Here is a 14,715-nt window from a genome sequence, read left to right as displayed (position 1 = left end):
TGGCACTTGCAACTGCATAGGGTCATATGAGCGCCAAGGAGTGGATGTCAACAGAGAAGTCCAAACGGAGAATCAGGCTTACTCGGCTCACCTTTCTAGCCTCAACAGCACAAAGTCTGCTTCGACTATTAAGGCATCCCGGAAATAGCAGTTCACAAGAGAGTGACAAACGTACAATAGAAGTAGAGAAAAAAATGACGATAGTAAAGATGAGGAAAGGAAAAGCAGCAGTTCCCTCTATGTTGTTCCGGCACAGTATAAGCATGACATTGATAAATCAGCCCATTTACAATTCTGCTGTGCATAAGAGCATGTTAATATCTCCCCTTTGGGAATGGTATAAAGACACTTCAGTCAGTAACACTGCCCTAGGAGGAGAAGAAAGCTCACTTGAACTTGAAAAGACCATAAAAAATTCAGGGGCATAGAAAACAACACATTTTTTATGCAGATTGCAATTACTGCAAACTTTTAAAGTTTAGTTTTAGTAGAGGGTTTTACGGCGCTCACAACTGCATAAGGTCATGTGAGCGCCAAGGGGTGGATGTCAACAGAGAGGTCTTTACAGGGAATCAGACTTACTCTGCTCACCTGTCTAGCTTCAACAGCACAAAGTCTGTTTCGACTATCAAGGCACCCAGGAAATAGAGGGTCACAAGAGTGTGACAACATACAAAAGAAGTAGAGGAAAATGACGATAGTAAGGATTAGGAAAGAAAAAGCAGCAGTTCCCTGTTGTAATTCAGGCACAGTTATGAGCATGACATGGTTGGATCAGCCCATTTACAATTCTACTGTGCATTAGAACGAGAAATGCCCCCCCCCCCTTGGGAATGGCCTAAAGACACTTCAGTCAGTGGCATCGCCCCCGGGGGGTGAGAAAACTTTTTGCCCTATTTCATTGTAACTAGTATTTAAGCACAACCACTAGAACAGTATCAACAGTTTTATAAAGTCAAAAAAAAATCATGGCTAAAATTGTGAACAACTACACAAAATACTGCTCAAAAGTCTCTCAGCCCAACTAAAGTAAAAAACAAAGAAGTAGTCTTGTTAGCAATAAACCCACAAATATAAACCAACAGCAAAAAGGCACACTTTTCTCAGATCTGATCCGTAAAATGAAACCCTAAAACACTTACACTGCCCATTCTATAGTACCAGTCTTGATTGCTTGGTAAATAGCCTTGAGCACTTCTTTTGGGAAGTTTTCACCATCGTTGAGTCCTGACAGGTTTTCGATAAATTCCTGGCAAGTCATTCTTCGACGAACATTCTGCAAAATTGAAGATTTGCAATATGAGTTCAACGCTGAAACTATGTGCTTATTCCAAACTGCCATCACATCACTTATTGCTTGCATAGAAAAAAAAAGAGGAAAAGAATAAGAAGGGCGTATTTAGAATGTGCTGGGGGGGGGGGGGGGGGGGGGGGGGGAGAGAGGAGAGATAGCTTTAGTAAGGTTTTACGGCGCTCGCAACTGCATAAGAGAGAGAAAGAGAAAGAAAGAGAGAGAAAAGAGAGAGAGAGAGGGGAAAGAGAGCATAAATGACGTTCCAAAGTGAGAATGTGGCTGACTGAAGCCATTGGTGTCAATTTCCATTATATTATTTTTATCACTCAAACCATGAGAGAGGGGGCTCTTGTGGCCTAGAGGTTAAGGTGTTGGCCTCTCATTCAAAGGTCCCGGGTTCGAATCCGGGTAGCGACCGAAAAGTTTTCTTCTCTTAATTTGTCTCCTTTCACCTCATTTCCTGCTCTCTAGCAATGTTCTGTCGTCTGCTTTCATCTCCTCTTTCTGCCCCCACCCCTTCACCTCCTTTGCCCCTTCCTCTGGGCTCCTGATTCTTTCTGAAGCCTTTCTACTGCTACTCCTTCGCTTCTTCTAACTGCTGTCTTTCAGCCACACTCCTGATCTTCTCGTAGGAAAGATCTACACCTAGCCTTCCCGGACAAGGGCGGAAAATCTCGGAGGACCCGTGTGCAAGTTGCACACGTTAAAGATCCCTTGGTGGTAAAATCGATAAGAGTAGGCTTCGGCCAGCCACCAGGGAAAAATTCAAAATTTCCTACCAACTGAAAATATTAGGTGTGTCCCGCGCGCTCATACGACCTAATGCAGTTGCGAGCGCCGTAAAACACTTTACAAAAACAAACCATGAGAAGCAATCAAAAGCACTGGACATTCTGTTTTTTCCTCCAACACTGAATTAAGAGATTGGGCACGTCTTAAACAAGTATCCGCCTCTTAAAAAAACTAAGTGTTGACAGGGGCGTTAAAACCATACCATTTAAAAAACCATAGGTCTCAAGACTGAGGACATACCCTTGAATGTAGGTCTGAGTGGAGTAACATTATTGCACATGTCAGAGTGTGGCAAGCATCTGGAACAGAAAAGATAAGATAGGATAACAATTTATTGATCACCACAAAAAGAAATTAGTTGCTGTGTGGTAAATATAATATATCATGTATATATATATGCACATGTACTCCACAGCACACACACACACACACAAATAGTCACTAGATGGAATCAGAAAATAATATTATTCTAATAGCTCGTACTGGTGACAGTATGAATTACTTTTTAATAACTACTAATTCCAGTTCTTTTAAAAAATAAAATGTTTTGAACTAATTAAAAGATGTCTGATATTCTGAATTCAATAGGTGTTTGGTGTCAGCAATGATCATCTTTGCTGCTTTCGTAAAATTGATGTTGTAAAGTTCAGGGACAGAGATGAGTGGACTATTTATAGTCTCATTAGCTTAGAGGATGTGGAACACAGCATTTTCTATGCTCTTGCGTTTTTATTGAGTCAGCATGACAACAACAACATATTCAAAAAATTTACTAGATTCTAGTGGATGTTTTATGCCCTCATTGACACAATTTTGATAATTTAGCAGGTGGCTGCTTTGACCCCCCTCTGTAAGGGCCAACCCAGGCTGAGGGGGAGACAATGCCCCAGCACACCGACAGAACTATCTATTCGATAAAAACTTCCCTATGCAGGAATAAAACATCTTTTGTGTGCAACAGCAAAGTGCTTACTCCCAACACAATAGTTGTCAGTCCATTTTAGTAAGATTTTTACTGCTCTTGAAATTACATTAGCTCATATGAACACACGGAAAACAAGCTGGCTGTTTTCACATTTGTTCAATTTTGATGTGAACAGACTATAATTTTAGTCACACACACAAATACAGAGAAAGAGCTTATTGAGCAAACCAAAATAAAGCATCCATCATCATAACAATGAATCTCCTAATCCTATAAAGCTGGGCATAGGAGATGGCTAGTCTCTTTGCCATGGCACCTACATGCAGAAGGAAATCAATATTCATTTTACCAAGCCAAATGCTCATAAACATCAACTGCCACAATGAACATGCATGACCAGTCATTTGATTTCAAGTATATGGTTGAACACATTACATGGAGGGGGGGGGGGGAGAGAAGAGAGATAATAATAGAAATACCATTGGAACCCTTCATCCAAGCACAATCCCTATTGTGAAGTGAAAAAAAGATAATATGAAGAGTTAAATCTCTTCACTGCTGTGTAGACGTACACAGATACTCCTGCTTCCCAGGAAGCTGAGAATGTTTCTGAGTGTTCTAGGATCTTCTGGGGGTAATAATAGTTGTAAAACTCACAGAGCATGGTCTAGAACATGGACATCAGATGTGCCACTCTATGATATCTAAAAATCAGGATCTCAGGGGGAAAAATCGGGTTCAACGGGAAATCACCAATATGCCTGCCAAGCTGACTAAAAACTTTCCATAAAAATATATCCATATATATACACCCTGTGTGTGAGCACGCATGCGCGCACGTGTGTTATAATTTGTTTAAAAAATCATAAAGCATCACTCATGTCAAGCACTCCTAGTCAACGTGTCTAACACCCCCTCCCCCTCACCAATAAGTCCGGAAAGACACTTAAACCAGTGTACATGAACTTAAGTTAATCCCATTAACGGATAGTCCTCGACACGCGAAACTCATATGCCGCAGTCATGCCATGTGATGCGAACAGATGATTGAAACTGTTACTGACAGGCCAGACTAACCAGAACTCGGACGAAGCTTGTTTAGAAAGTAACAGCAGGACTATGAATAATCAATTGTACATAGCAATTGAAACATCTTACAAGTCGGTACAAATGTATATGGAAACACCTGAGCATTGATGGGGTTTAACACACAAACATATTATAAACAGTTCACCCTCTGAATTGAAAGATCCCGGGTTGCACTCCATAAACCTCTGTGAAAAGTGGGCGAGGACCCTCTCCCGCTCCTGCGTTTCTCCAAACAATGAAAACTGAGAGAGAAACTTTCGAAGCGCAACATCCAGAGTGTCGTCTTGGAAGTAAAAGAACTTGAGATACTCCTCTGCCACCAGGTTACTAAAATCATTTCTGAAAAAAAAAAAGGGGGGAGCAGAACACTTCAAAACTATGCAGAGAGGTAAGGGAATTGATTCAAACAAGAACTGGGTATGCAGACATGGCCTTACATCACCAATTGACTCTCCTCCCAAAATAACATTAAAATTAGGAAGAACAAAATATTTTAGAAGCAATTAATATTTGAAAACAAAACAAAGACAAGAATAAAAAATTTTAAAAAATAAATAAATGAAACAACATTTTACACCAAAACAGTGTAACTGGTTCACAAACTCTCCACTGACTTAACCCTGTCCGTACTTCCTGGGGTCATTTTGTACTCCCGGGGTTGTATTCTTCACATTTTAAAATACTTTTAGTACGAAGATCTCTTTGAAACTCAGTATTTCTCAAAAAATCATTTTGACAGACTGCTATGCAAAGCGCACGGATTGGAAAAACTAGTAAATTTCCTCTTTGAAAGTGGTGGCACAGAGTTCCCCACGTCATATGGATACGATAGTAAAAACATGACATACGGACAGGGTTAATTAGATGCTAAAGAGATCAAGAGGTGAAAAGCAGATCAATACACAATTACATGAAAAGGTGTGTCCTCGATACTGGTCCTCAACAAACACAATAAAAGAATAATAGAAGGAATTTTAAGGAACTGTTCACTGAAAAAAATCTCTAACTAAAAAAACAGACTGCAGACATGTAAAAGACAAAATGACACTTTTACTCACTTTTTACATAAATGCCGTGACACATCAGACTTCCGGAATCCCTCAAGATTGTAAAGTCTCTTGGCAAGCCGCTCAGCACTCGGTCTGTCAACAGCTTTGCTGGGCTGATGATACAGGCTTTCAGCATCAGAGTCATCACTTAACACACTTAGCTGCAAAGATTCACCTCGAGCATTGACTAGCATGCCATCGTATGATCTGCTTTCATCAAAACTGTCTTCAGATTCATTGTTCAATGAGTGGTGCCTTTGTGAATTAATGGAAGAGCCCTGGAAATTTGGGTAGCAATTGCTAGAATTGTTTGTTTCCTCCCCCTTTGTATTGTCCTCTGTGGAGCTTTCATCCAAAGTGTCCATCTGTTCTTCTCTTTGTTTGTTGAGTTTTAACTTAATTTGCTTTGAATCTTCTAAACTAATGAAGCCTGGCATGAATTCTCTTTCCCCATTTGTGGCCTTTTCAGACTTTTTCTCAGGAGAGTTATGCAAGCTTCTTGAAACCTGCACTGGTTCTTGGGAAACTTTGTCCAAAGAAGAATCGGAGCTGTCGTGGTAGGTAAGCGTGTCCAAGGAGTACGCCAAATTATCTTCAATGTCAATATTTACAACGGCGATGCCAGTAACGGCTTGCAAGTAGTTCTCATGAGACTTGCTGGTACGTACCAGAGGTCGATCGCCTCCGTCCAACATGAATTTTTCACCACTACTACTGGCAACAATGGTCTGACTGTGAGACGTTCCCTGCCCACTGGAGCAAGTGTTGGTGCTGCAGCTGTCAGATGCGTCTTCTCGTTCGGTCAATGTTTCGTCAGACATGAAACCTTCCCTTTCCGAAAAACACTTTTCAAAACTGGCCATAGTGCCCCGATCTGGCAAGTCCGGATCAGAGGCATGGCCGTCGTGAACAAACCCGCTGTCCCCTGAGCTGAGAGGCTCTGGAAAGGATGCCGAAGTATCAGACAGACCTTCGAATTGGCACCCGGGCAACGTGGCTTGGAGCATGTCCAGCGTCTCCACAGCCTCTTCTAATCTGGATGCACTTGAACTAGGCCCAGGAGTTGCTAATTTCTCCGCCGCCTGGTTTTTGGTCGGAAGACTCTTCGGCGATGAAGATGCTGGATCGTTCCCAAGACCCATCTCACTCTCCGAGCAGGATGACTGAGACAGGTCGGACAGCTCCTCCATTTCCGCAACAGGTGCTTGGATGATGGGGAAACCTGCAGAGTCATTCACCGTGGCTGCCATTTCTCCGTCACGTACAGGACGAGGAAAGCGTGGTGACCCTGTCTGATGATTTTGCTGCGGACTTTTTATTGGCCCCGGTATTTTCGATGATATTTTGGGTGAGGTTATAACACTATGACTTGGCTGAGTTTTATGGACTTTAGTTCGATGAGGCGTATTCTTCCGATCCCCGTGATCTAGTTTTGGTATCTGACTTTCTTTTGCTGTCTTAGAGAGAATATCGTCTTTCTGATCTGCACCTGTTTTCTCGCACACAACCGGGTTTGTATTGGTCCTAATGATCATTTCTCCTGTCATGAGGTACGTTTCAAAGCCTTTCCCTTTCTTAGGAGTGGCTGGGGAATGAACTGTTTTATTTGGACACACGCTTCCATTTTCATTGTTATGGTCGCCAACTGACTGATGCTGCTGCTGCTTAGGAGGGTTGTTTGGTCCATCGACAACGTCCCTTACATAGACTTCTCTCATATGTTCTCTCTCTGGAGGAGGAGGAGTTTTCATAGGCACAGGGATTCGAGACAGACCCTGGCTGGCCCTATCTGCCATTTTCTACTGACCCCGGAAAGGAACATCTGTGAGCACTAGAACCTGAAACAGAAACAAGGAGAAACTTCATAAATAATTATGATGATAATGAAACAGTCATGCACAACTGTTTGATTGCAACAGGTAACCATGCGTTTATATATAGTTAAGGTGACAATGAAACAGTCATGCATTACTATTTGATTACAACAAGTAACCATGCGTATATGGTTAAGATGATAATGAAACAGTGATATATTATATATAGCTTTCTGAGTACAGCTCATGGGTGGCAAAAATAAACCAGAAGACTTTTCATGGGCAATTGTAATCTTACATGCATATCCATGATGCCTGTGGGTCTAAAGAGTTGGACAAAGATGGAGCTATGTCCAGCAAGCCTGACAAAAACATGAACAGCACACAGATTTCTGGTACATCAACAACTTATCAACTTGGAGGCATGCTTTATTTGGACAGAATCAAAAAGCCCCAGACCCGACGCTGAAAAGAAGACTGGAGTGAGTCTCAATACAGTCACTAAATTTGCTGTTGAATTCAAGGGGAGTAGAACTCTAAGGGATGTAGATCTCACTTATGACAATTTATTTACTGACCTCAGGCTTGCAGAAAGTTTAGTAAAAGTGAAAGACAATCTGGCCATCACTGGGGCTAAGTGAAGAAACAAACTGAATACTGCTCATGGAATTTCAGAAAATAGAGCCTGAGTTTGTCCTTAGAGAGAAGAAACTTCTTGTTTTCTTTTCAAAGTAAAGCAAGCAAAAAAAGAGAACGGTCTTGAGTAAACCACTCAGCACTATGCATTCCTTCCCAAAACTGATAAAAGAATGAAAAATCAAACAAGGTAGGCCTATACTCGTCGTTATCAGTAAAAATAACAACAATTAAAAAAAAAAGACTTGTATCAAGCACTATAACTGAAAATCACTCAATGTGCAAATTGCATACTGTTCTAATTAGACTTTTGTGAGACATATTGCCCTGTTATAGAAATAATTTTAAAATAACCCAATTTTTTATGTTCAAATTATCAAAACCCATCAATTACATAAAACAAAAATTAATTTCGAAATCTCATGAATGATTTGTCTGCTTATCTAAAGCATGCATTTTGTTGCCATATAGTCATATGAACAGTTAAATAAGTTTTCACATAGTGTTTTCAAAATCTCCTGCCGTCTGCTTGTTCTATAAAGGGTCTTTTTGCAGGTACTTGCCGACTTTCCACTCTGTAGCTGTTGTAGTTTTATGGGAAAAGTGACACATGTGTTTCCAAGCTGCAAAATATTATATAATAGATGCAAAAGATGGATGTGCCCGTAAGATGAGGGTTGCAAAATTCTGCTGGAAAAAAATAGCCAAAAAAGCCTAAGCAGAGTGTAAAACAATGACAACGATTATCTCTATTTAAAGCCAAAGCCCCCCTCCCTCCCGAAATACGAATCTGGAATACGATTATTAATAATTCATAGATATTATTGGGACATTAAGCCAGAGCTTAACCCCCCCCCCCCCTCCTCAAAACTAGTCAGTAGTCACTTGACTAGTGATTGCCTGCAATACTCTGATCTAATGAGCTAAATTCAAACTTGTGGTTGTTAATTTCCTTGTCCAATTAAATCAATGATGCAATACTGAAGTCAGCTCACTTGTGTTCCTTTCTTTCTCTCCCTATCTCTTTCATGCCTTTTGAAGAGACCATGTAGACTCATTTTCAGACCAAATTCTGGTACCATTCTTCATTGACTCCATTGTAACCACTGGGAGTGTCTCCCTACAGTTAGCACTGATTTTCATCTAAACTCTTTAGCTAGGACATCAGTCTCAAGTCTCAGTGTTGATGGACTCAGGGTCGAGATATAGTCCCCTTCTGAAATATTTCGAACCCTAGGTCTTCAATAGTGTCACTTTCTTTATTCCTTATATTCCCTATCATACTCAAAATTTTGAAAAGCTAGCAAATCTAGGTCAAAAAGTGAAATTGTATGCAAAAGTCATTCTGGTGTTAATGTTTAGAGAGAGCACAGATCACCTGCAAGACTGGACTATTGTTTATTGATCGCTTGTAAGCCTAGCAGTGAACCAATACGGTAATAGTAAAATTATATGCGCATTTTTTACTCCTGCATACAAATCCATTATTAAAAAAGTGCTTGTTGGCTAAATCTCAGTACAGAAAAAATTAAGAGCCAGATGATTAGTGAGATGCACATGTAACGTCATATAAAGGCAACTAGGAACAGCAAATTTTGTCAACTTCTGTGATGTCCATGGTACACCCCAAAGCTAAAAATGTTTAATTTTCCTAATGTACCACATACTATATCACCAGGTAACAAAAGGGTCAATGATTAAGCTGCAATGAACTAAACAGATTTGTGGTTTCACATGTGATAAAGAAATTGCATTATTTGTCCATTTGGTCTTGACTTTGAAAATACCTTTTCCGCAGATTTTAAATACATTATTTTTCACATGAAGCAACAGCGAGCACCTAGCACACCTCTGTGATTGACCCAAATATAGATACATATTTCCGCGATCTATTTTTGTCGTCTTCCGGGGCTTCCCTCGCCAATTGACTAGATAATACTAGATCTCACCGTGGTGGGCCCGCTCTGCTGTCTTGCATGCAATCACTAGGTTTCATTGCCAACTACTGAGGCTGTGTGTGCGCGCACATGTGTGTACAGCTTTGAGGAGAAGGTAAATTCATGGAAATAGAATTGCTGAGATTGCATAAAAGATAACACAAATTAATAACAAAAAAACAAACACGGCGAGATCTAGTCAAGTTACAAGCGAGGGAAACCCAAGAGTCTTGGGGGGGACCCCATTAGACAAAAAATATAGATGGCGGAAATACGTCATCTATACTATATTTGGGCCAATCACAGAGGTGCGCTAGGTGTTCGCTGTAGCTTGACGTTTATTTATCTTGTTTTATTTTTTTTTAAACCCTCTTACTAAACCATGAAAGATTGGGCAAACAGTTTCCTTACACACCAACTTAAACAATGACTGCTCCAAAGCAAGATAAATCGTGAAACAATTATGTCCATATATACTTAGTGGTTTGACCCAAAAAAATAATTAAAAAATGAGCCTGGTAACGGAAGTGGCTATTCTCACCCGGGGTGAGAATAGAAATACGATCGACCTCTCACCCCGGGTGAGACTTGCCACCGTAGGCTATTCTCACCCGGTGTGAAACAAGACCTGTTTTTCCTAATCAAATGGATAAAGGCAAAGAAAAGATTACGTTATAGCACAAAAGTAAGCTAATTTGATCGTCTTCAAAGATGCTATGGCTATTTCACTTTTCGAATCGAGCCGAACTACGGGGGTCGCCATTTTGTTTTGTCCGGAAGTTCTCGCAAGATCTACTCCTCCCCTCTTCTCTCTCTCTGTCTCTTTCTGAATACTGTCTATCGGTGTGGACGATCAACAAATTGATCAAAACAAAGTAAAAAAAATGATGTTAAAACACAAAAAGGTAAATTAATTTGGTCGTCTACAAAGATGCTACGGCTATTTCACTTTTTGAATCGAGCCGAACTACGCGGGTAGCCATTTTGTTTTGCCCGGAAGTTCTCGCGCTACTCCTCTCTCTCTCTCCCCCCCTGCTCTCTCTCTCCACTGCCCACAGACAAAATTGTACGCTTTTAGTAGGCTAACAATAGTAATGGAACGTTTGTTCACGGCACAGAATTCTGCAATTTTTCTGTTATCACAGTGTAGAATTCTGTGGTTCAGGGTGAACGCAAAATTGGTTGGCCTAGATCTAGGCTATAACAGTGAACGGACACCGGGTGAGAATAGCCAAAAGACTCACCTGCGCTATTCTCACAGAGGTGGCCCCTGATAACCCCAGGCCAGGAAGCTGCTGAGGCTTTTATGAGTCACACAAACTAAAAGCCACACGATTGTGCGAAAAGTGAAGCCATAGCTTTAATGTCAAAAGGCAGCACCAATTGCAGTTGTTATAGGGTGTTAAAAAAAAGCATTGCGTAATCATATCACAATAATGTAAGAAAAAGTAAGTAAATGAAAAAGTCTATCATGTTCACAACTTTTTGGGAATATCAAGCAATGGCCTTTTGCATTTTGACAGACAATCTTAAAGCAATATGCACAATGCAGCTTAGGCAGGGCAGTAGAAATAAATAAAGGAAGTAGTTTAAGAGGGGGAATATCAACTGCCATGGGATTTTGGAGGGGAAGGTGTTGAAGGTAGTTAGCACAAACTGGAGTTGTTAGCACAGGGTGTTAAGGAAAAAAACCCCCAAAGAGCATCGATTGCGTTACAATGTAATCACAAAAAAGTAAGAGTAGTCTTTGATGAAGTTTAGAAGTGAAGGCTGGAATTAAGTGGAACCTTGGTCTTGACTCGGAATTATCATATTATGAATGAAGGTAGCTATTCTCACCCGCCCGGAAGTTCTCGCAAGATCAACTCCTCCCTTCTTCTCTCTCTCTCTGTCTCTTTCTGAATACTGTCTATCGGTGTGGACGATCAAATTGACCAAAACAAAGTTAAAAAATGATGTTAAAACACAAAAGTAAATTAATTTGGTTGTTTACAAAGATGCTACGGCTATTTAACTTTTCGAATCGAGCCGAACTACGCGGGTCGCCATTTTGCTTTGCCCGGAAATTCTCGCGCTACTCCTCTCTCTCTTCCTCTCTCTCCACTGCCCACAGACAAAATTGTACGCTTTTAGTAGGCTACAGTTGTAATGGAACGTTTGTTCACGGCACAGAATTCTACAATTTTTCTGATATCACAGTGTAGAATTCTGTGGTTTAGGGTGAACGCAAAATTTGGTGAACGCGCACCGGGTGAGAATAGCCACAAGACTCGCCTGCACTATTCTCACTCCGGGTGAGAATAGAGGTGGCCATTATGAATGGCTCCTTTGATCTAAATCTAGATATAGGTCTAGATCTGATCTAGAATCTAGATCTAGATATCAGGTATGACCGTATGGTTCAAGTTTAAAGTAGATTCTAGTAGATGGCACTGACTGCAACTTCAAGAAGCAATAATGACAGCAGTGATGAAGACTAAGACATTGACTCTGAGTAAAGACTGAAGAGAAAGCGAGTGATGATGAGAATTGAGATCAAGTTGCAGTCAGTTGAGTTAGTTGAAGTCATGAAGTCTTGAAACTTGAAGTAGAATCTAGATTTAGAAGGCAGAAGTTGAAGGAGAGCCTTCTACTTCTATCAATTTTAGTCTAGTCTTTCTGTGACTAGACCTAAACAAATGCAGAGGGATCCAGACGATGGTAGACTTGCATTGTCACTATAATGGTTTGACTGCATTCGATACTGAATCTTTATCATCTATCTAGAAATATTAGAAAATGCGGTTACGCCTTGGGAAAAAAAAAACTGTTGTTAGCCAGTACCAGTAACAATGTTGTCGATCTCGACTCGATGCATTTCCTTCTCTCAAATACCGAAAAAAGTACGATTAACTCAAAGCTACAGATGACAATAAGAAAATGGGAAGAAACACCATGTCTTCGAATAACGAGAAGATACTGCTAGGATGCCGGAATGTTTTTACCTCTAGTAACGAAGCTGTAAGAAATTCACGTAAGTGTCGTTCCGTCTTTCATTCTTGTATACCATTTCGCCGACTTCCGCCATGATAGAGTCACGGAAATTCTCGTTGAAATCATGTGACCTCGGACAGATTTGTGTGCCGTATTCAGACAAACTTTTGTAATGCTTACAAAATCAAATTTAATATTCTCTCATTCAAAATAAGTTTGTAAAATTCAAATGAATATTATGTATATAAACAAAAGAGTATGTAATAGTGTATTAGTACCCCAATTATCTACAAATGAGCTTCATTGTGTAATACAAAATGGAACAAAAGATCATACAATAAATATTGTTCTCAAAATACAGTACCTTTTTTTCAATATAAACATCTTATAAAGCTACACAAAGCTCAAAATATCCATCCTGTCAGGTTTTTTTATTACAATTTCTATTTCAGTAGGTAAATAAACAAATGTTATGAGTTTGTATTCGTCGACGAATTTACAAACTTATTTTGAATGAGAGAATATTAAATTTACGTTTCACGCATCACTGTAAAATGATAGCCTAATGAAGCCAACTGAGAGAATAAACTTCCATATGATTGGTACAGCTTTGTTTGCAACCAAAAAAAAAAAAAAAAAAAAAAAAAATCACCAACCAAAAAAAGTGTTGCGTTCTCGGAAAAAAAATGAAGGATTTGTGTAGCCAAATTGGCAATAGTGACTATGACCTTCTTTTAGTCAAAATTGGGTCACGAGATTTGGGCCATATGACTACTGCAACACACAATATACACAATACACACAAGCAAGCAGTCAAGAAGTGGAAGGAAACAATGGCACAGGCAGCGAAGGAGTACATACTGGTACTGTGTTTTCTTTAAATTTTTTAAATTCAAGGTTCTGACATATATCCACTCACGTGTAATGAGACATTTTTTATTCTCGTTTGAATAGTCTCCACTCTCCACAAATAATTACTTTTATGGAAAGTACGAATCTCCAAACTTCTCTGCTGGAAAGGCTGCTGAAATTGAAACTGAAATCATCATGATAAAAATATAGATCTAATACTAATAATAGGCTGGTGGACTCCGAACTCAATCTACTTGTGGTGGTGTAGTGTTTGATAATGTCAGAAATACTGTAATATTGATACAATGATACAATGACGGCTATCTTAACTATCTAGATCTAATGCCAAATCCCCTGTGTTCATCCGTGACCGTGTCTAGTTTGCTTTTTCATTGTCGACTTTTTTTTACCTGTTTTTATATAACAAGGTAGAGTCAATTGCCACTGAGTGATGCGGTGGCAATTGACAAAAATTGACGGTATTGGTAAGATTGAAGAATACCGGACCAGCGGACTGACTTTGCCTATGTCTCAACCTTAGGAATTCATGATTTTCCCCAGTTTTTATCTCTCAATGGAGAATCTCGGACCCGTAGATCTATTCATAAAATTTTGTCAGGGGGGGGAGACCCCCCTGAAATCCCCTCACCCTCCTCCACCCGCCCCACCCACCCCACATTCTCGCGCGATAATGTATAGCTATCTATCTATGAGTGGTCCGGTATTCTTCAATCTTCCCAAATTGACTTTTTGTCAATTGCCACCGAGTGAAGCAGTGTCAAGTCTGAAAACAACGCTAGATTGATTCTCTATCTTTAGCATTATAATACATAATGTGTGTCCAATGGGTCAATTTGTTCTCAACTTATTTCGTTGGACGAGCATCTAGTCTAGAGCTACAGTACCAACTTGGTGTGTTTTTAATGAGACGTATCTAGATCTAGGCTAGCCTTAGCCTACACTTTGGTGTAGAACCAACACAGGCAATTCTAGAAGTAGGCCTAGAAGGTCACAAACGCACACAAACTCAAGCAGAAATTCACGTTATATCGGGGAACATAAATTGGGGGACGGGGGTCAGGAAAAGACACACACACACACACACACACACAGAGGCGAACGCACAACACTGAGCACTCGAGCTCAATAAGCTAGATCTACCCACAAACGCAAAAGAGCTCCAATTTACTCGGTGGCAATTGACAAAAAGTCAATTTTTGTCAATTGCCACCGCGTCACTCGGTGGCAATTGACACTACCATGTAAGAAGGCCAAGGATTGACGGTTCATATTATTCAGCGCCTTCCCCCCCATGCCAATAACCTGGTCATTATTCCGCCCTCCTGGGGGGGGG

At 40.3% G+C, this 14,715-nt stretch overlaps 2 protein-coding genes across 2 annotated transcripts in view; one reads left to right on the top strand and one right to left on the bottom strand.

Moving 5' to 3' along the window:
* The window catches only part of LOC101857030 (PH and SEC7 domain-containing protein 3), a 34,135-nt gene extending 21,514 nt beyond the window's left edge, over positions 1 to 12,621 (bottom strand). The window contains exons 1-5 of the mRNA XM_005100646.3: positions 12,521 to 12,621; positions 5,159 to 6,987; positions 4,246 to 4,439; positions 2,327 to 2,385; positions 1,143 to 1,276 (exon numbers count right to left, since the gene is read on the bottom strand). Coding sequence (XP_005100703.1) covers positions 1,143 to 1,276; positions 2,327 to 2,385; positions 4,246 to 4,439; positions 5,159 to 6,945 — 2,174 coding nt within the window. The 5' untranslated portion in view covers positions 6,946 to 6,987; positions 12,521 to 12,621. The remainder of the gene's footprint in view (positions 1 to 1,142; positions 1,277 to 2,326; positions 2,386 to 4,245; positions 4,440 to 5,158; positions 6,988 to 12,520) is intronic.
* A 642-nt stretch (positions 12,622 to 13,263) lies between these two features.
* The window catches only part of LOC101856811 (sphingosine-1-phosphate lyase 1), a 31,248-nt gene continuing 29,796 nt past the window's right edge, over positions 13,264 to 14,715 (top strand). The window contains exon 1 of the mRNA XM_005100645.3: positions 13,264 to 13,372. Within this exon, the coding sequence (XP_005100702.2) occupies positions 13,277 to 13,372 (96 nt within the window). The 5' untranslated portion in view covers positions 13,264 to 13,276. The remainder of the gene's footprint in view (positions 13,373 to 14,715) is intronic.

Source organism: Aplysia californica, unplaced genomic scaffold (genome assembly GCF_000002075.1).
Source record: "Aplysia californica isolate F4 #8 unplaced genomic scaffold, AplCal3.0 scaffold00254, whole genome shotgun sequence".
Classification (NCBI taxonomy): Eukaryota; Metazoa; Mollusca; class Gastropoda; order Aplysiida; family Aplysiidae; genus Aplysia; species Aplysia californica.
The sequence above is the reverse complement of the archived record's forward strand: the minus strand, read 5'-3'. Positions and strand labels throughout refer to the sequence as shown.